The 20,595-nt window shown below is 36.6% G+C and overlaps 3 protein-coding genes across 4 annotated transcripts; 2 read left to right on the forward strand and 1 right to left on the reverse strand.

Moving 5' to 3' along the window:
- Positions 1–126: 126 nt before the first annotated feature.
- On the forward strand, positions 127–6,212 carry LOC121782935 (putative pentatricopeptide repeat-containing protein At2g01510). 2 transcript variants are annotated; one of them, XM_042180944.1, is made up of 6 exons: positions 127–525; positions 591–638; positions 724–3,263; positions 4,256–4,369; positions 4,981–5,068; positions 5,815–6,212. In XM_042180944.1, exons 1-3 carry the CDS (start codon positions 494–496, stop codon positions 3,104–3,106), a joined length of 2,463 nt encoding a protein of 820 aa, XP_042036878.1. In that variant the 5' UTR covers positions 127–493; the 3' UTR covers positions 3,107–3,263; positions 4,256–4,369; positions 4,981–5,068; positions 5,815–6,212. The 2 variants fall into 2 exon arrangements, with proteins under 2 accessions (XP_042036878.1, XP_042036877.1); XM_042180943.1 differs by lacking the exon at positions 5,815–6,212 and having other exon boundaries at positions 4,981–5,169.
- A 1,092-nt stretch (positions 6,213–7,304) lies between these two features.
- LOC121782573 (enoyl-CoA hydratase 2, peroxisomal-like) lies at positions 7,305–11,332 on the forward strand. The gene is made up of 11 exons (XM_042180465.1): positions 7,305–7,435; positions 7,531–7,553; positions 7,624–7,720; positions 8,697–8,767; positions 8,892–8,964; positions 9,065–9,104; positions 9,502–9,574; positions 9,660–9,810; positions 10,429–10,499; positions 10,758–10,931; positions 11,014–11,332. The coding sequence occupies exons 1-11, from the start codon at positions 7,379–7,381 to the stop codon at positions 11,099–11,101; spliced, it is 918 nt and encodes a 305-aa protein (XP_042036399.1). The 5' UTR covers positions 7,305–7,378; the 3' UTR covers positions 11,102–11,332.
- LOC121782572 (pentatricopeptide repeat-containing protein At1g26900, mitochondrial-like) lies at positions 11,191–13,193 on the reverse strand. The gene has a single exon (XM_042180464.1). The coding sequence runs from the start codon at positions 13,051–13,053 to the stop codon at positions 11,308–11,310; it is 1,746 nt and encodes a 581-aa protein (XP_042036398.1). The 5' UTR covers positions 13,054–13,193; the 3' UTR covers positions 11,191–11,307.
- Positions 13,194–20,595: the final 7,402 nt, after the last annotated feature.

The raw sequence follows: 20,595 nt of genomic DNA on the forward strand, positions 1-20,595 counted from the left end.
GTAATATATATATAACTACAAGAAAGCAATATATGTAGGATACATCATTTCACACACATTTATAATATCAAGACATAACTTAAAATTCAAGAATTTTAATAGATTTTCTTATTTTAATCAATTTTGCATTAAAAATGGTATTCAAATTAATTTTCGTAGGTAAAAGTAAAAAGGATTCCTTCCCTATCATCCCACAGGCTGTCCAGGCGCCGCCGCCGCCACAAGCCCGTCCAGGCGCCGCCGCGACTGCCTACATTTCTATCGCCGGTTGTTCGATTGACTAGAGAAAGCAGATAACTTTATTACTTGAGCAGGGGGACATAATTATTCAGTGAAAAAAGAAGAATAGACTCTGTTCCAAAATACAATTTCTTTGCAATCCCGATTGAAGGAATTTTCGGCGACTAAAAGCAACATCCTCCATAGTTTCCAATGAGTAATCTTGCTTAAACCATTTGATAGAAGGCCCGAGAGCCTTCTTCAGCAAGGAGACATGAAAGACTGGGCGCACACGCGATCCCTCTGGTAAATCCACTCTTCCTACTCTTTCTATCATGTGAAAAACCCCCAATTTAAAACCTAATTTTCAGGTTCTTTCGCAAGGCCACATATTTCAATGGAAAAGGTTGTAACTTCAGGTAAACCTTGCTCTCTCTCTTCATTTGTTTCTATCTAATTCCGTCAATTGGGAAAGAAATGTGATCTGGTTTTGATTAATTGCAGCTCGTTTGGCTCGAATTTGGTGGATGCTCGCTCCATCAAGACTGGTTTTGACTTGGAGATCAGTCGGTACAACTTCCAGCTCAAGCATTTGGTTGCACAGAGCAAGCTCTCCGAGGCAAGCAAATTGTTCGATGAAATGCCCCGCAGAAACATATGCTCGGTGAACATGATGATCTCCTGTCATGTCAAGTCAGGCAATCTTGCTTATGCCCACCAGTTGTTTGATGGTATGGGTGACCGGACTGCGGTGTCGTGGACGATTCTCATGGGGGGATATGCGCGAAGTAATAAACCTATGGGTGCTTTTAATCTTTATGCTGAAATGTTTAGGTCGGGGATGAAACCCGATCATGTGACTGTGACGACTCTTTTGTCGAGCTACGATGAGACTGTGGCTAGAAATGATGTGCACCAGGTTCATTCTCATATCACTAAATTAGGATTTGGCTGTGACCTTGGTGTTTGTAACAGTTTGATTGATGCTTACTGCAAATCTCGAAATCTTAGTTTAGCTTTTCAGCTGTTTAAGGAAATGGTGGTGGGGGATATCATTACTTATAACACGTTGATTACAGGGTACGCGAAAGAAGGGATTCGTGAAGAAGCCATAAAGCTTTTTTCAGAAATGCAGCATTTTGGTTTTAGGCCGTCGGATTTCACTTTTGCGGCCCTTTTACATGCATGTGCTGGAATGGATGGTGCAATCCTCGGGCAACAGGTTCATGGTCTGGTGATCAAGACAAACTTCCATTGGGATGTATTTGTTGGCAACGCGCTTCTTGATTTTTACTCCAAGCAAGATTGTATGGAAGATGTGAGGAAGTTGTTTTATGAAATGATGGAGCTGGATGGTGTATCTTACAATATTTTCATCACAAGTTATGCATGGAATGGAAAAATTGAAGAGGTTTTCGAGCTCTTCAGAGAGTTACAGTTGAGCAAGTTCAGTAGGAGAAACTTTCCCTTTGCAACTTTGTTGAGTATAGCGGCAAATACGCAAGATATAGAGATGGGAAAGCAGATCCATGCACAGACACTTTTGACGACAGCTGATTCAGAGAATCAAGTAGGGAATGCCCTCGTTGACATGTATGCCAAATGTGGCAGATTTGATGAAGCAGATGTTATATTTAAGAATTTGGCTAGCAAAAGCTCGGTTTCCTGGACAGCTATGATATCAGCCTATATTTATCTAGGCCTCCATGACGAAGCCCTTAAGCTGTTCAATGAGATGCGAGGGAATGATGTCCGTGGGGACCAAGCAACATTTGCTTCTGTTTTGAGAGCTGCAGCGAACCTGGCCTTAGTTTCACTTGGGAAGCAATTGCACTCGTGCATCATTGGTGCTGGATTTATGTCAAATGTCTTCTGTGGTAGTGCACTCCTAGACATGTATGCTAAATGTGGATCTTTGAAGGATGCGGTCGTAGTTTTCAAAGATATGCCTGAGAGAAACACAATATCATGGAACGCTCTGATATCTGCATATGCTCAGAACGGAGATGGTAAAGCCACTCTGAGGTCCTTCGAAGAGATGATAAAGTCAGGTCTTCATCCCGATCCAGTTAGCTTTCTTAGTGTTTTGACTGCCTGCAGCCACTCGGGGCATGTTGATGAAGCGTTAGAGCATTTCAATCTCATGACCCAAACTTACAAAGTTGTTCCAAGGAAAGAGCACTATGCCTCGTTGGTAGATGCCCTATGCAGACGGGGCAGATTTAATGAAGCAGAGGTGTTCATGGCCCAAATGCCGTTCACACCAGATGAAATCATATGGTCGTCCATTTTATATTCATGCAGGATCCATAAGAATCAAGAGTTAGCTAAGAAAGCAGCGGATGAACTCTTTAAGCTAGATGAGCTTAGGGATGCTGGTGCCTATGTTACCATGTCTAATATTTATGCAGAGGCGGGAGACTGGGAACACATGGCAAAGGTGAAGAAGGCTATGAGAGATCGTGGAGTACGTAAAGTGGCTGCTTATAGCTGGGTTGAAATTAAACAAAAGGTTCATGCCTTCACTGCCAATGATAGGACTCATCCACTTAGTGAGGAGATTACGAGAAAGATAGACATTTTGACGGAACAGATGGAAAGGGAAGGATACAAGCCTGATGTTAGTTGTACTCTTCAAAATGTGAGTGACAAACTAAAAGCAGAATCACTAAAATATCACAGTGAAAGGCTGGCAATTGCGTTTGCACTCATAACTACTCCAGAGGGATCGCCTATACTGGTGATGAAAAACCTAAGAGCTTGTGTAGACTGCCATGCTGCTATAAAAGTGATCTCAAGAATTGTTAAACGGGAAATTACTGTTAGGGATTGTAATAGGTTCCATCATTTTAAAGATGGAGTATGTTCGTGTGGTGATTATTGGTGATCTATATTCGTCCACACATGAACGGTTATACATTGGTTGTTTTAGCTCAACCCATTAGCTTCCTCGTTTGAAAGAACAATAGTGGCGACAAGGTTATATCCGGACCATAGGATGACGAGGCTCCTTACGAGTGTCAAGCTTCTTGGTGGCTGCTCAGGTTTGATTTTCCTCTCTAAAAATAATTTAAGTGCTTCGAATCTCTTTATGGGTGCAGTTCTTACCCATACTTGTGTAATGGTCAGTTTTGCATTCTTGATATAGAAGAATTACACTGTTGGTGTTAGTGAAATTATAACATAGTTAACACTTTAAATGGTTTGATTTTATTCTATATAGAACTGCCACCTCGATGGAATGTGTAAGCTAATTTGGAGAAGGATATCTTTTGTTATTGTTTTATGAGATGTACATGTGTGATAATGTTAAGCAAAGAAGAAATAATATTTTCAACCTTGATTTCTATTTGATTATTGTTGTTAATATGTTTATTATTTGTATTGTCTTGTTCTAATTTAGAATGAAAATATTGGTTTGTACCTTTCTTTTCCTGGCAACAATAATTGCTTTTTAAATGAATATGCCTCAAAACTAAGTTGAGTTGGCGGCTTTTGTGCGAAATTTTCTGTGTTGTGAACGTGAAGGCTGTTAATTATGGAGCCTTCGTCGACTACAACATTAGTTTGATATTGTCCGCTTTGGATCAAGCCCGCACGGATTTATTTTTGGGTCACTCCCAAAAGGCCTCAAACTAATTGAGGTTGGACAGGAATTATATACACCTTCCAACTTCTTTCACTCATCCGATGTGGGATGGGTTTGTAACCCAACAAACCTCCATACAATGCAAAAGAATATCTTTGATATGATTCAAAACTCTTCCCAGCCTTTGCTAGAATTGACTAAAACTTGCATTTATGAAATCTGTTAGATGACCACACAGGTTGGTCAGTATCTCAGTTGAAATTGATGCTTTCATTAATCTTGTGAGAAATGGCATCCTAAATAAAATTATTTTGCATACATTGGTGAAGTTTAATTTCACCAACTTATGCTCTTTCTCCTTCTCCAACAGCTGGACTATTTGTTTATGACACTAATACGGCCTTCTTGTGCACTGAAGTAAATACTCAGATTGACTGTTTGTTGCAGATTCTGTTGAGAATATTGATGCTAGGCTATGCTCTTTCAAAGATGGAAAAAGCACAAAGTTGTTCCCAGTAAACGTTTCGTACTGAGGATGAGGGAAGCCTCACTCTTCCCCAAGTACGTCATTTTCCCTAAACCTGCTTGCTTGATCATATTTCATACTCCCTCCGTCCCATAAAAATATGTGCACTTTTCATTTTCGTCCGTCCCACAAAAATATGTGAATTCCATTTTTAGAAAGTTATATTAATTTAATAATGTAGGTCCCATTATCCACTAACACTGCTAAAACTATCATTCTCCTCCTCTCTCTTACTTTACCATACCATTCTCCTCCTCACTTACTGTCAGATATTTCATTGCCCTCAAGTGAAACTTCAAAATTTAGATTCAGAGTCATCACTACTTGAAAATTTATCTTGTAAATGATGCTTCCTGACATTAAAAGCTTGTTGAGCATGATATATAATCAGCCAATTTCTGGTAGCGCATTCTGAGAAAAGTAAAGCTGAACTACATATATAAATTTGAATAAGCATCATTCACCTGTTCACCCGAACAGTATCAGGTATTGGCTGTATCAATTAGAGCGCATACCAATTGAGTGAGAATTTAGTGTAGTATAGATAGATTGGCTTTGCATCATCTTATACAACTGTGAGTTTTATGCACATTAAGGTGTATAACGTATAACTTACTCCAAACCATTCTATCTAAATGTTGAATAGTGTACAACTGGAGTAAAGAAGTGCGACGTCTCTCCATGAGTCCATCTAATAAATGGAACTATCCAAGGTGTATTTAGCAGGCCAGGAGGTAAATGCATGTAACTTCACCAATATTGTGATAGGACTCAAATTTTTTTTTAAAATCCCGAGTCAGAAATTTATAGATATGACTACCAAAATTCCATTTTATTATTCATCACACAAATTCTTTATCATTCTTCCTAATTTTGTTGGGAAGTTACAGATTATATTCATTCTTCCTAATTGGTTTTGCTGCCTCTGTTTTATGATTAATACACAAATAGATCAATTACAAGAACTAATCAGATGTAGGCAATTACACGAACAAATCACATACGTCAAAATTAGAAAAACTAAAAAAGACTCCAATTATAAAACTGTATAATTTTATAAACTTGTTCATGAATTGAAGAAATAACAACATAAACTACACTAACAAACAAATCATAAATTTGTTTATTTGAGTCAAGCATCTTACCTGCTAATGGTGTTAATCACAAAATTGAAAGATCGAAAAGAAGAAGAGAACTCGGTAGAGTGAGATATGAGAAGAGAAATCAGCAAAGATGAGATATAAAGAAGGGAATTAAGCAAAAATATGGAGGACAAAAATCGCTAGATGAGAGAGAACATATTTTTAGCTTATTTTGTCTGTATCTTTTAAAATCCTCAAATCAGGGAAAATGAATATCAGCTTTAGGCCGAAGAATCAAAGATTCTAGAATTCCAGGAATTAATTTCTTTCCATGTTAGAATCCTAACATATACACATGGCCTAAATCTTTTTACCTCTTGTATTTTGCACCTAAGCAGAAATTTTTCAAACACTCGCAACCAGAGGACTCAACGATGTGTGAGTACTTGTCGAAGATGTCGGGACATCCCTCTATGGCAAGTTGTTGGAGTGCAGATGTATACTTATGCAATGTGACGTCTGGTTATTGTTGAAAGTATTCATCATCACTCGCCAATATATCTGCTATGCGCAAGAATGACATTTGGTAAATGCTAAAACAACGTCTGAAGACATCAGGTCAATATCGCGGTTGCTCGACGAGCCTTTCCTCACCAAGCTCGTAGCCACAATGTACGTACCAATGGGTTCTTGGTGTAGGAACCGGTAGAGGGTTCACTTAGTACTCCTGACTTTTGAGCTTGATGAATATATTCTAGCAGCTTTTGAAACACTTGGTAATAATTTGTCGTCATGATTGGATTTAAGAAAATAACAAATGAAGAAATGCGAGTAAACTTCACATCCTTGCAATTAAGAAATGCGAATATTTGATCAAACTAAATTAATTAGATCACGTAAATATATTGCGTAGTCGATCAAACTATTTCACCGAAAAAGACAAAAATAAAATAAAAGAAAATTGACTTACATCATTATCTAAGAGCATCTCCAATGCTGGCGGACGTCAAATAGCCGTCAAATAGCCTTCACACTGCCACATCATCAGCACTACAATTCTCCTGCCACATCAGCTTGCCACATCAACTGGACATCAAATAGCCATCAAATAGCCTTCACACTACCTATCCACATCACTAATAACAATTATATAATTTAATTTACAATTGTATCAACATACATAATTTAATTTACGAGACAAATACGGAAAATTCGAATAATAATATTAAAATTTAAAAAGTACATTACTTTTAAAAAAAGTACAACAATTTAAAAAAATTACAAAAAGTAAAAAGTACATTAATTTAAAAAAGTAAAACAAAATCATCTGCTGCCACGGGTACACGTTGTAGTACCCGCTCATTGGAGGCCAACCACCTCCCCCAGGAGCCGGGAAGTATGGGACCCTGCCCCGGGAGTCGGGGGCGTCTGAGACCCTACACCGGGAGCCGGGGGAGTCTGAGACCATCCCCCGGGATTAACTGGAGTACCTTCGTAGTTGTTCTCCATTGCTCGTTATTGATCTTGTACAGAAAGTAAGGTAGAGAGAGAGTACTCGTTAAAACAAGTGGTGCGAATGAAAATGAAGTTCAACGCGCGTATATATTGTGTTTTGCGAAAAAAAAAAAAAAAAATATTTAAATCCGACGCCGGTTTGGCGCCGATCCGGGAGCCACAATGGCGCCCGTGAGGATCGGCGTGGGAACCGGCGTCAGCGCGGGAATCGGCATGGCGACGCCGATTTTGACGCCGATTTCGCCCACGCCGGTTCCAATGGTTCGGCGTCAAACCGGCGTGGGCGAAAAATCGGCGCTCCGGTGGTGACGCCGACCATTGGAGATGCTCTAAATGGATAGATATTTGTAAATCCCAATACGACTCTACTAGTATTAAAACACACTCCTTCTTTCACAATTCCTCTTCTGATTTTGAAAAACTCTCTGCAAATTTTGAAATTCATCCATGGCTGGAACATCAGAGACTGATCCCAATCTCGTCACTTCATACCAATTCCCGCAGGTACAGTTCTTACTACCTTTCTCACATTAATTTTTTTCACTCCTAATCCGTTTTTGATTTCGTGCCCTGATTTTGGCGATGAAAACGCGCAACAGTTGACGCACAGATATACCGAAAGGTAGAGCAGCCCTAGTTTGTGAGGGAAATGCAATATTGTGGTTTGAATTGCTGATTGGGTTCATGAACAGGGACGCTGCGTTATATGCGCTTGGCGTTGGAGCTTGCTCCAAAGATGCGGTTGATGATAAGGAGCTCAAATATGTCTACCATCACGAATCCATTAAGGTATTGTCTGCACTTGAGATTGCACAATTAAAGGGAGATCCATTGCTAATAGTCTCCTCCAATTAACGATTATATAAATAATTGACATTGATTAGCGTACACCTCTTGTTTAATTAAATTTATTCGAGTTTGTGCATCAAGCAGCGTAGTGGAAATAGTAGCCAACGTTTTCACTCCTTGTATGTTTTGTTATTTCTCTCCTTATTAAGCTAATTTAAATTATTTTACTATTTACTTTAAGAAAGGGCAATTTAAATCACAATTAATTGTAGCAAGAGTTGATTTTTAATGATTTTTAATGACTCAATTCGAACAAGAATTCCTTGCGGAATACAGATATATTGGGAGATTTGGGGTGTTATAATATTTAATAAAACTATGGTTTTGTTTGAATTATATTCTATCTCTCTGGAAATGTTAATAATCGTTGCAAAGTCTTGTAAATTTCTATTCCAGTGATTGTATTTGTGTTCCTGATTTCCTTGGATTACAAATCCAAGGTAAGATAGTATCAAAAAATGAGAATGGTTGATGCGAATTGAATTAGTTGATCAAAATAAAAGGTGTAATCATAGGCAGATAAATTTATATTGTTAAGAAAATTTGAAATAATTATAAATAGTAATTTGAGAACCACATAAACCTGATATTTTAAGGTTTGACTCACCTGGCCACTTGGCATTACCACATCAACGATGGGTTGGGGAGTTGATTTGTGCATTTGATCATAAGCAAGTTTGAAAGTAAGGATTTAAGGTTGGCTTACTCAGCTTTGTTTTATTTTCTATGACTTATCTAATGATTTTAATCTCAATTCGCATCACATTGAAAAGAGATCAAGGTTTCTCTGCATAGAAGTTTGTGTGCGTTTTGAACTAATAAAGAAACTCTAAATCTATATATTACAAACTTCTGTGCGTGTTGAACTAATAAAGAAAATCTAAATGTATATATGATACTATATTTTTTCATGCAGGTTTTGCCAACATTTGCTACTCTATTTTCTGTTGAATATCTGCCATATTTTACACATATGCCGGGTTTGGTGTAAGTAATTTTGTTGATGTCTCTTGGCGCATTTGTTTGCCTTATACTTTGATGGATTGTTCAGGAAACAGATCTTGGTTGACTGTACTTGTTTAAAGTATTTTCTGACATCTTTCATTTCTAGATTTGATCCTAGGCTCCTATTACATGGGCAACAGTTCATAGAGATATACAAATCTCTTCCTTCTAATGGCTGTGTAAGGTTCTTACTCATCTTATCTTAGATCAGTAACATGTATTTTAGCTCTATCTCTGCTGGCTGGAGCCTATTAATTCTTATGTCTATTTTTGAAACAGATACTAAATAAGGCGACGATTTCTGGGTTGCATGATAAAGGTTCACTTCAAATATTGACCCTACCCTTCTTGATGGGAGCTTTTTCTTATCATTTTCCTTGTAGTTAATGAGTCAGGCTAGAGATGTTTGGAACTTATATTGATAACTTTTGCAATATTGATAACCCCTAGACTTATAACACAAGATCTACCTTTTGAGGTACACATTAATGAAGCATAACTTTTCCTCTTATCAAAATCTAACCTTTCTGGAAATCCCCATTTTGTAGGAACTGCCATGTAGTATTAGATTTTGTCAAATTTTTTTCACATTAACCCTCTCTTGTATTAAAAAATTTCAGGCTATAGTATGGTTTTGTGTTACTTATGATTTTAACGTATCTTCGCACATGGTTGACTGCTCCATAAGGGAAAAATCATATTGGATTACCTTTCAGGTAAGTCAGCAATTCTCGAGGTTGAAATTTCAAGTTACAAAAAAGAGTCTGGCGTATTACTGTGTGTGCAACGGTAAGGTTCTATCTGTGTGGACATCTATACAATACATACATACATATATACATAAGGTATGAAACATCTTTATATGGTTTAATAGGATGTCTCTTTATTTGCGGGGTGCTGGTGGATTCTCAAAATCATCCCAGCCTTACTCTTTTTCCAAATACCCGTCCAGTCAGACATTGACTTATAAAATTCCTAAAAGTCAACCATTTGCTGTATTTGAAGAATGCACACAACCCTCACAGGTATGTGGGATTTTGTTTATTGGATCAGATATAGTCCTTAGTTCAGAAGCAACAAATGAATAGGAATAAAGACATGATTACAATATACGAATTATGTCTTGACATTGCTGTTGTCGATTGCTTTCTTCTTTTTGGTGGTAGTCCTTCTGGAGTTCTGACTGTAAAATTTAATACTCCCTCCGTCCCATAATAGATGGCACACTTGGGGATTGGCACGAGATTTTAGGAGATGTTATTTTGTGTGTTAGGTGGAGAGAGAAAATAGTATATTTATATTAATGTGATATTGAACTTTTTCCAAAAAAGGAAATGTGACATCTTTTGTGGGACAAACTAAAAAGGAAAGTCTGACATCTATTATGGGGCGGAGGGAGTACAAAAGATAGGCCACCCGTCCAGAATACAGTCTCGTATTTTTATCTGGAAATATTATTCGGTGTATAATCTGCTTCTTAGTTTGATGATCTGTGATTAGGATGTTTCATTGCCTTATTGGCTTGTTTCAATAGAAAAAGAATTAGAAAGAAAAGGAATTATTTTTATGTAGAAGCAATGTAGTCACTTCCAAATGGTTGAGCAAAGTTTGTTCTTATTGAAGTTTTGCCATGAATGATGCAGGCCCTCCTTTACAGACTTTCTGGTGATTACAACCCACTGCACTCGGATCCTAAGGCTGCTGAAATGGCCGGGTAATTAGTACACCGAATGTACTCATTTACTCGTTTTTTCCTGTTTTTCTACATCATAGATTATTTCTGAACTCCTACCTTCTTAATCCCCGTTAATGTTTGGCAGCCCTAAAACTGGAGCTTATTCGCATGGTTTGTTGGAGATTTTTATGCTAAACAATGATTTTTATGCTAAACCTTGAATTTTTCTAGTATCATGCTCTCTGATATCATTCGACGTATCATTCCCTTCATGCTCTTGCTAAATTTTCTGTGTAGATTCTCTCGTCCGATCTTGCATGGACTCTGCACGCTCGGGTTTGCAGTCAGAGCCATCATCTATAAGATCTGTCGAGGTGACCAAAATATGATCCGGAACATAACTGGGAAATTTCTGTTACATGTCTACCCAGGTGAAACATTGATAACTGAAATGTGGGTCGAAGGAATGAGGTAAAAACGACTAAACTACTCTTTAATTCAGAAGAGACTGTTTATAATACACTCCAGCTTACAACGGGGTGGAAATGTGCAGAGTGGTTTATCAGTTGAAGGTCAAAGAACGAAACAAGGCTGCACTTTCTGGCGTCGTCACTCTCAACTACTTCACCTCGTCTCTGTGATCTCGAGCATCGCAGATTAAGTTTGCTTCTGGGTTATGTACCTCTGAATAATATGGCCTTCTGTTATACTGTGAAATGGAGAGAAATAATTGTGTACTAGTGATTTCTAAGTTTGTGATTACTGTATTGTAAAAGAGAGCAATTTCTAAGCTTGTGATCCGTTACAGATATTGAACTTTTGAAATTACCTTTAATAAAAACTAAAATCAAAATGGTAGATCAATTTTGCTATATCCAGCGCCCTTCCTAGCAGTCTCCACTTCATATCTTTGATCTGCTACCATTCCAGCAGCAACATAAGCACCAGCAAGGCTGAGTGAATCGGCCGCGTGATTTTCACAGATCCCTTCGAGCTCTTCCTTCACGCGCTCGGCCAGCTTGACATTTCCGTACACTCTACACGCTCCAAGCAATGCGCGCCAAGCAGTGGCATCCCTCTCGACCGGCAATCCTTTGATCAGCTCGTACGCTTCCTCCAGCAAGCCAGCGCGGCCCAAGTGATCAATCATGCATCCATAGTGCTCGATCTTCGGTTTTAACCGATAAACATTCACCATCTTCCCGAAACAGCTCAGCCCTTCTCTCATCAAGCCTCCGTGGCTACAAGCATTCATAACCGTCAGAAACGTCACCTCATTCGGCACAACACCCTCCTCCTCCATCCTACGAAAAAGTTTGACTGCGTGATCTGCTCGCCCGTGCACTCCACAACCCGAGATCATAGCTGTCCAGCTCTTGACATCCTTAATCTCCAACCGGTTGAAAACATCGACCGCCTTATCGAGAAGCCCGCTTTTTGCATACATGTCTACTATTGCTGTGCCAAGAACCGCATCCAACGGCAACTGCTCCTCCTCAACATAACCACGCACATATTCGCCTATCCCAAGAGCCCCCGAGGCAGAGCAAGCAGAGAGAAACCCCGCCACCGTAGAAGAATTAGGCCGTACACCGTGATCCTTCATCAATCTCAGCAACTCCATTGCTTCTTCAAGAAGACCAGTTCTTGCATATCCATCAATTAAACAGTTCCACAACACAACATCTCTTTTAACATCATTTTCATCAAAGATTCGACGCGCAGCTTGCACGCGGCCGTGCTTCCCGTACATGGAAATCAAAGCAGCAACCACGTTTAAATTCGACAAGAAACCAAGCTTGAAGCAAAACACATGTATAGTTTCTCCCAATGATTCATTCAACAAATGCCCCACAGCTGAAACAACACTGAAAATAGTAGTGACACTCACACCAACACCAACACCAAACCTATCTCTGCACAGTAGTTTAAACAAATCCAGAACCAAAGAATATTCCTTCACGCAAAGATATCCCCCCATTAAAGTATTCCAAGAAACCAGGTCTTTTCTGAGACGCAATTCATCAAACACTTGGCGCGCATCTTCAATCATGCCACAAACACAATAAAAGTGCAGAAGAGCATTCATCACATTCAAAACCGAACCGAATCCAGATTTCAAGACGTCGGTATGAACTCCAATCCCAGCCCGCATCTCCAATAAATTGGTGCAAGATTTCAGAACTGAAATGAATGTAAAATGATCGAAATCGAAGCTGCGATTCTCAGCCCTCATGCGATTAAACAAAAGGAGGGAATTTCCGGGATCGGGGCTGATAGAATGGCCGCGGAGCATGGTGTTGAACATGTAAAGATTGGGGCTTTTTATCTGTTTGAAGATGGAGTTTGCGTAATTGATATCCTGCGTAAAGACGTGAGCGAGAAGCTTGCTCAGTGGGAATGGGATTCGGTCGAGACCAGTCTTCACCATCAAACAGTGAATTCGAGCGGTTTGAGGGATGTGATGGCATGATTGGAGAAGGACGATGAGATTTTGGTGGTGAAAGTCTGAGGAAAGTGTGGAGAAGTGGTGATGGATGGAGCAGTTGTTTAATCGGCGCCAACATTGCGACGTAATATCTCTTCTGATCATACAGCTCAGATTTTTACCAATCAGGGAAGAGAGTCAATTCATCGAGCATGTGGCGACATAAAACCTTTCTTCCCATAAAACATGGAGGATTGGAGGTGAAGGAACTCCAAAAAATTAAGAGACAAAACTACGGCTATGAAATTTTGGCAGTCAATTTCAATTACAAAAAAATTAAGCCAGTGTCATTCTTTTCATGGCTTCCAATTAGTTGTCAAGTGGGTCGGGCCTGCTAAGGCCCAACCCGGCCCAGGCCCATGTCTGAGGCGGGCTGGGCTGGGCCGGGGCTTTTTCTAATTTTGCTAAGCCCAGCCCTAGCCCACTTGTCATGTGGGCCCGGCCCGGCCAGGCTGGGCTTCGTTTGAATTTTTTGTATTTTAAAGATACCCTAAATGTATTATACTATTATATGCAAAAATAAAACATATAACATAACTAAATCTAAACTTAAATAATGTGTTTAAGTCCATTTATTGACTTTGTATTAATAATATTTTTCATATTTTTTATTTATTTAAAAGTAAGTGTATAACTAAAGGAATAACCAATATTGTTAGTTTTGCTAGTACATGATGACATATGAGTTGATGCTGTATTTTTAAAACTACAAGTATATGAACCAACTAACAAATTTAAAGAATTCTATAATTATTCATCAAATATTAAGGGTTTGAATACGTAATATTTTTAAAGATAAACTTCAGAACATCTTTTTTACATCTTGGACAAAAAAAATATAAGGAAAAAATTAGGTGTAGTCAAGATTGAATGTTGTGTTCATGATTTAGTTTAAAACTTATTAATATTAAACTATTACTGTTTGAGTCCATTTGAACACATCCAAAAAATGGAATGATATAGACAAAATTAACATGTCTTGTGCACAAGATGACATGCATAAATAGATAAATATACTATTATTAGTAATTAATCACCTAATTATATTTTTTAAAAACTAATTATAGAAGGTGGGCCTCTAATGGGTCTGGATCTGGGTCTGGGTCTGGGCCTGAGCCGGGACTTGGTTTACAAAATGAGCTTATCTCAACTAATGAGCCCAGCCCATGCCCGCTTTCACTGGTGGCCTGAGCCTGGGCCGGCCTATACCCGGCCTAGTTGACAACTCTACTTCAAATGCACTAGCAATGGAAGAGCCCTTACAAAGAGCCACTTTTTTTTCACAACAACATTCTACTCAAGAGCCTATCCCTCTGCAATGGAAGGGCCTATCTCGGGACCTATCCCACTTCGCATTTCATTTTCACATCATCACTATTTTTTTCTAATTTTTTTCACTTCTATATTTAATATGTTATCAAATTAATTAAAATAAAATATAAAAATAATATAATACATTAAATAAATTTTAATGGATCCCAAATATGTGACAAACTTATTAATTAATTAGATGAAAATCTAAATTGGACCATCTCCATTCTATAGTCCATCTAATTAGGCATACTAAAAAAATAAATACTCTCTCTGTCCCAACTAACTTAATTCATATTTTTTTAGGATGTCCAACTAAGTTGAGTCATTTCTTTTTTGACTAAAAATAAAACATTCAAGCACTCTTACTTTATTCGACACATACTTTACTCTCCATATACTTTCTACTTTATTCATCTCTCCTACTTTTCAACACAGTTTTTTAATCTCTGTGCCGAAAATTTTTAACTCAACTTAGTTGGGACAGAGGGAGTATTGTTTATTTAATAAAATTATTGGCCCTCTAATAAGCCCAATAGAATTAATAAAATTAGTTTTAATACGAATTAGGGTTACATTTTCTATTCTTCCTCACCATGCACCTCTTCTTCCTCCAATGTAACTCTATCTCTCTTTCTGTCCTTCTGGTCAGAAAAAAAGGCCGAAGATCAGCCACATTTACAACAACCATTTGGGGGAGGTGTCTGAAGGCCGATTATCGGCCCTTCTCTTTAATAGTGGTAGATCTCTGGGCCGATCCTTTGCCCGAGAGAACGGCCACCCACCAATTGCTAATGCTCTAAGAACCATTTGAGTTTTTTTCTTAAAAATTTTAAGGACAAACTGAGATACAATATATTAAGTAATGAAGTATAAACATACGTTTACATAATTGAAAATTTACCAAACACTTTTGTTGGAATTTTATTTACGGAGTATTTAAGATCTATTGTCACACTCCTTACGCCCATGTGTATATTTACTTAAAGTACTAGAAATTAAAAAATTTAGAAAAGAGAGAAAACAAAATTTAATAATGCAGTATATATTTGTAAAAAATAATAAAGCAAATTTAAGATTTTATTTTCGGTTTGAATAGAATTTCATAGATTGAATTTCGGATATTTATTTTGGTTTGGTTTCATCCATCTCTTCCCCCGAATAATAAAATTGTTGCCCCCAAGTTAGAAAAAATATTCTTATAGTATTATAGTGGAGTATTAATTTTTGCACATGGCGACTTTTTAACATTGAAACTTGAAAATATCGCAAAAAGAGGCTATATTGGTCTTTATAAATTTGATAATTTAATCCATAATACTCGAGCAACATAAGACCGTTATTGTTAAAAACTCCTTACCTTTAAGTTCCAAAATTTATCGTCTACTTATTTTAATATGGTATTCGATTTTCTATGCAAGATAACAATGAGATAGTACAATCTAAGATACATTGAGAATTTGAGATACAATATGGATTAAGTTAAAGGAAAGTTTTAAGATATGGATTAAGTTAAAGGTAAGTTTTAAGATTTACTACTTTATTCGTCCCATAAAAATATACATTTTTTAAATTTTATAAACTATTTTATCTCTAATGAGGTGTGACTTATTTTCCACTAATTATACTTTAATTATTTTTTCTTTCCACTTTTGTCTTATTTTATCATTTGTGCATTAATACTCGTATCCAACCAAAAGTGCATATTATTGTGGGACGAGGAGAGTACGAAATTATATACTCCCTCTGTCCCTCTGTAGTAGAGGCATTTCTTTTAAGCACGAGATTTAAGAAAAGCTGTGTTAAGTGAGTTAAGTAAATGGATAATAAAGTAGAAAATGAAAAAGGTCGAGAGATAAAGAAAGAATAAAGTAAGAGCGAGTAAAGTAAGAAAGAAGAAAAGTTGTTGCTTTTTGCCAAAAAAAAGAAACACTCAGCTATAGTGGGACAACTAAAAAAGGAATACGATTCAGCTATAGGGGCAGAGGAAATAGTATTTTTTGGGTTGGATTATGTTAGAATTGAATTTTGTATCATGTTAGTTGACTAGATTATGTCTAGGTATGAAAATTAAAAATATTTAAAATTAATCTTAAACTAAATTTGTTTATGTTAAGAAATTACAAATCAGTTAAAATTTGTTAATCTAAACTATGTGAAGTGAACCCTAACAAACTCAAAAATTCGAAACCAACATGATTAATACTTATACACGAATTAATAATTTCTGCTTATAAAAATTAAGTACTCATGTAGATATGACACTTTCCTTTTTAGTTTATATCAAAAAAATTGTCGCAACTCCCTTTCAGAAAAAATTTCTTCTCACATTAATATAAATATATTGTTCTCTTTCCATTAAACACACAAAACAACATCTTTTTAAATCTCTTGCCATTGTTTAAAGCGACATCTATTATGGGGCACAAGGAATACTATATATATAAAAATTTAAAACTTGGGCAGAACTAAAAGTGGAATGAGGCTGTATTAGGGTTTTTGGAGTTTTTTAAATAAAAAAATATTTGACCCTCCCCCGAATCCACCTCCAATCCCAGCAAGGCAGTGCACAGTCACAATGGAACCCATATGCAATTAACGTACTACTCCTATGTAACTTTATTTTGTTTAAAAGAGAATAAAGTAGAGAAAAATGTGTTTGTATTTTTAATATTAGGTTATCTTGGCTGGGACAAATAAAAAAGGAAAGTGGGTCATCTTCGGTGGGATAAATGGAGTAGTTCAGAACAGAGAACGAGAGACTACACATACAAAAATATACAACACGATGTTCAGAACAAGTTAAAGCACTAGAATGTAACTATACATATTCAACTCCTAATGCTTGTATGATCAGTCATTCATCTTCATTTTCATTTTCATCTTCAAAATCTTCTTCCTCCTCCTCCTCCGATTCATTTTCTTCCTCCTCTTCCAAGTTTTCATCATCCACAACAAAGCCCCCTAATGTCTCGTCATCTTCATCTTCATTGTCCTCGTCGTCTTCTTCATCATCAACAACCCTATCATCCGTTCTCGCTGAGCTCATCTTACCATGGCGATCCTCGGACCTTGTCATGTACTTCTCCCTCCACGCCTTTCTTGATTTGTTCATCAACACCTTCTCATCTTCACTTTCGCCGCTCCACTCATCATCATTATGCCATGCCCTCCTCCTCTCTTCCTCTTCCCCTTCACTTTCTTCCCATCATCTTCTCTGCAGTCTTCAATTCTTCTCACCGAGTACCAAACGGGATTCTTTCCGGAAAATCTTGACTTCGCCATCTCTGTGTACGTAGATTGGATTTCTTCCGAGGACTTCGAATTGCAGGCGGGTTTCTTCGCCGTTAATATCTCCGGCGACGGAGAGCGAGAGATGGCACCGAGAAATCGTTTTGTCCGAGGAATCAAGGCCGTGTGCCCGCCCGATATCGAGGCTTTGATCCAGTAGGATTCGGGTAGGGGCTCCGTTTTCGGTTACTACTTCCATTGATGGAAGCGGTTAGATGCTGATTTGGGTTAAAAACTTTGCACCGGAGGCAAAGAAAATGATGTTTTTTTTTTAATCTTTTTCTACTTTTTTTTGTACTTAATTTATTTATATAATACAGTAATTTTTTAATTCTCGTATCTAAACTATACATCTATTATACTCTCTCTATCCAAAAAAATAGACAAAATAAAATTGTAAATAACATGAGTTTTAATATGCAATTAGTATAGTAAGATAGATGGAAAACAAATGTGATATAAGTAGTGTTAGTGGATTGTGAGATTCACATTTAGAACTAAGTGTATAATTAGTATTGATTTAAAACTTTTTATTTATAAAATTAGTTTAATTTTAATGGACAACTTGAAATGACAAAACTAATCTATTTTTTTGAACTAGGGGAATACTAAAGTAAAGGACAGAGGGACTGCTATATTAACTTGAGATCTTGATCACGTTCTACATGCCATTTTTAAACTTCATAAATTGAATCTATCTACGGCGACATTTTAAATTTTCACGTATTAATTAGGTTAATGTATTGGGTTCAACAATAATAAATAAGATAAAATAAAGTTTAAAAATTCAAATAATAACATTTTATATGCTAACAATGATTAAATTTTTTCTCACACATCTAAAATATCTAAATATTTTTAATTAAAAATTGTACTATATATATCAAATTAAATTAAAGGTAATATCGTAATAATTCTAACAAAATGCTAGTATTTTATTATACCAATGTTTTATACCAAAAAATGAGAAAACATAAATATGCTCATCTTCTTGGCGATTGCATCCCTTTCTTTCTTTCTTTCTTTCTTTCTGGAAGAGGATAATTCATCGACTAATTCTATGTTTTCTTCTCTCCGAGGCAGCTAGCCTAGCTAGGTGATCACAAACACAAACTCTTTCCCTTTCTAAGACTCAATCTCTCACATGGCTGTAGCTCTGCAGCTTTCTTCTCCGTCCGTGCTACCTCATCCACAGTCTCCACTCATCTTCTATGTCTCGTCTCTTTTTATCTTCACCCTTCTCCCACGCAATGAACCATCTGCAGCTTGTTTGATAGGGTCGCTCTCTTGATTTTATTTAATTTTGTAGTATCTTTTATTTTAGTTAGTTTATCTTTATTTATTTTTCATATATTTTTATAAGCTTTTTATGTATTTATATTAGCATGATACAGTTTTAGGGTTTAAAATTCTATAAATAATATAATTCTATACTATTTTCATTCATTGACATATAAAGATAAACTTTGTTCTCATTCTTATTGGCATAAAAACACCTCTCACTACCTCAACTAGGGTTTTATCGTTTCCGTTCATCTTCTATCTTTCGAGTGCTCTTTGATTACTGGCGATAGACCATCGAAGGTCTATCAATTGGCGTTTTCATTGATTTGCTCTTCCTCCACCACAATCTCTCTCAATGAAAGCACCAATTGACAGACCTTCGATGGTCTATTACTGGAAATCAAAGAGCACTCGAAAGATAGAAGATGAACGGAAACGATAAAACCCTAGTTGAAGTACTAGGGGGCGTTTTTACGCCAATAAGAATGAGAATGAGAATGAGAATGAGAATCAGGTTTATCTTTATTTCTCAATGAATAAAAGTATTATAGAATTCTAAACCCTAAGATGTACTCCTATTTTGCTAATCAAGCAAAGATAAATACTACATAAAAAGCTTACAAAAAGATATGAAATAAATAAAGATAACTAACTAAAATAAGAGATACTAAATTAAATAAAATCGAGACATGTTATTGGAGATGAGCTTCGGCGAGATTTGCTAGATCAAGGACGTTATAGGTATTATGCGTATACCTTCTACTATAATTCTATTTTATCGTTATTCATAATTAACTCCAGCAACCCCTGCGGATGGACTTGGCCTATAAATAGGCATGCATCCATTGCATTCTACACACACAAACTCAAGCATTCTTGCATACACGCTCTCTCCCTCTCTGCATAATCTTCCCGTCGAAGCTCTGCCCCCGCCTTACTCCCGTTCGCCGGAGCTCTGCTGCTAGCGGTGCAGCTACTTCAGAGACGAAACCGTTTTATCTTTAAGGAAATGAGACTCCTCGACTCGGCTTACCGCTTTCCACATGTTTTTCCGTGTAATTTTTCAGTTATTTCCATGTAATTTTCGCCCGAGAAGTTCTTAACAGTTCAACGAAGACTGCATTTCTTAAGTAAAACTAGTATTCCTTCGTCTCTCTGTTTTTTTAGATGTCCTAATTAAATTATGTCATTTTTTTTAGCAAAAAAAAATTTAAAATATGTAATCAATTTTATTCTATTTTGTTTCTTACTTTACTCTATCTTATCTCACACATTTTATGTTAAAAAATATCTGATCGGAGGGAGTAATTAAAAAAATGAATAAAAATAATGACATTATGAACATCGAAATCATTTTTATGGGTGTAAATATTAGGATTATTAAAGCCGAATATGACATAATTATCAGAAAATTGTTTTTTTTATATAAACATTTAATTTAGTATATAATGTTATCTTGAATTTAGATTTTGGTGTTGATTTCTCACGGATGAAAGATCCAGCTTCAGAAAAATTGTGTGATAAATGAATTGAAAGGTGAGGTATCATTTTAAAATGAACTACATTTCAAATACCGTCTCCAACCCCATTTTCAAAACCACCATCAGTATAAAATCACAAGAAATCATACTACGTAGTTTTCTTAAAATACTAACTGCTATACAAACTTTCGTATAAAATACTCTACTCAATTGCACCATACAACAAAATAGATCACTTGCTGGAAGAAACTATTAGAAATCTAATGTAAATAATGTAAAC

Source organism: Salvia splendens, chromosome 20 (genome assembly GCF_004379255.2).
Source record: "Salvia splendens isolate huo1 chromosome 20, SspV2, whole genome shotgun sequence".
Classification (NCBI taxonomy): Eukaryota; Viridiplantae; Streptophyta; class Magnoliopsida; order Lamiales; family Lamiaceae; genus Salvia; species Salvia splendens.

What these genes read in the sequence shown, in the direction of transcription:
- LOC121782935 (XM_042180944.1), top strand. Translation starts at nt 494, where the DNA reads ATGAAAGACTGGGCGCACACGCGATCCCTCTG. An exon ending in GCGCACACGCGATCCCTCTG is followed by an intron (nt 526 to 590) that starts GTAAATCCACTC and finishes CCTAATTTTCAG; the next exon opens with GTTCTTTCGCAAGGCCACAT. An exon ending in GGAAAAGGTTGTAACTTCAG is followed by an intron (nt 639 to 723) that starts GTAAACCTTGCT and finishes GATTAATTGCAG; the next exon opens with CTCGTTTGGCTCGAATTTGG.
- LOC121782573 (XM_042180465.1), top strand. Translation starts at nt 7,379, where the DNA reads ATGGCTGGAACATCAGAGACTGATCCCAATCTCGTCACTTCATACCAA. An exon ending in AATGCACACAACCCTCACAG is followed by an intron (nt 9,811 to 10,428) that starts GTATGTGGGATT and finishes TGAATGATGCAG; the next exon opens with GCCCTCCTTTACAGACTTTC. An exon ending in ATGTGGGTCGAAGGAATGAG is followed by an intron (nt 10,932 to 11,013) that starts GTAAAAACGACT and finishes GGAAATGTGCAG; the next exon opens with AGTGGTTTATCAGTTGAAGG.
- LOC121782572 (XM_042180464.1), bottom strand. Translation starts at nt 13,053, where the DNA reads ATGATCAGAAGAGATATTACGTCGCAATGTTGGCGCCGATTAAACAAC.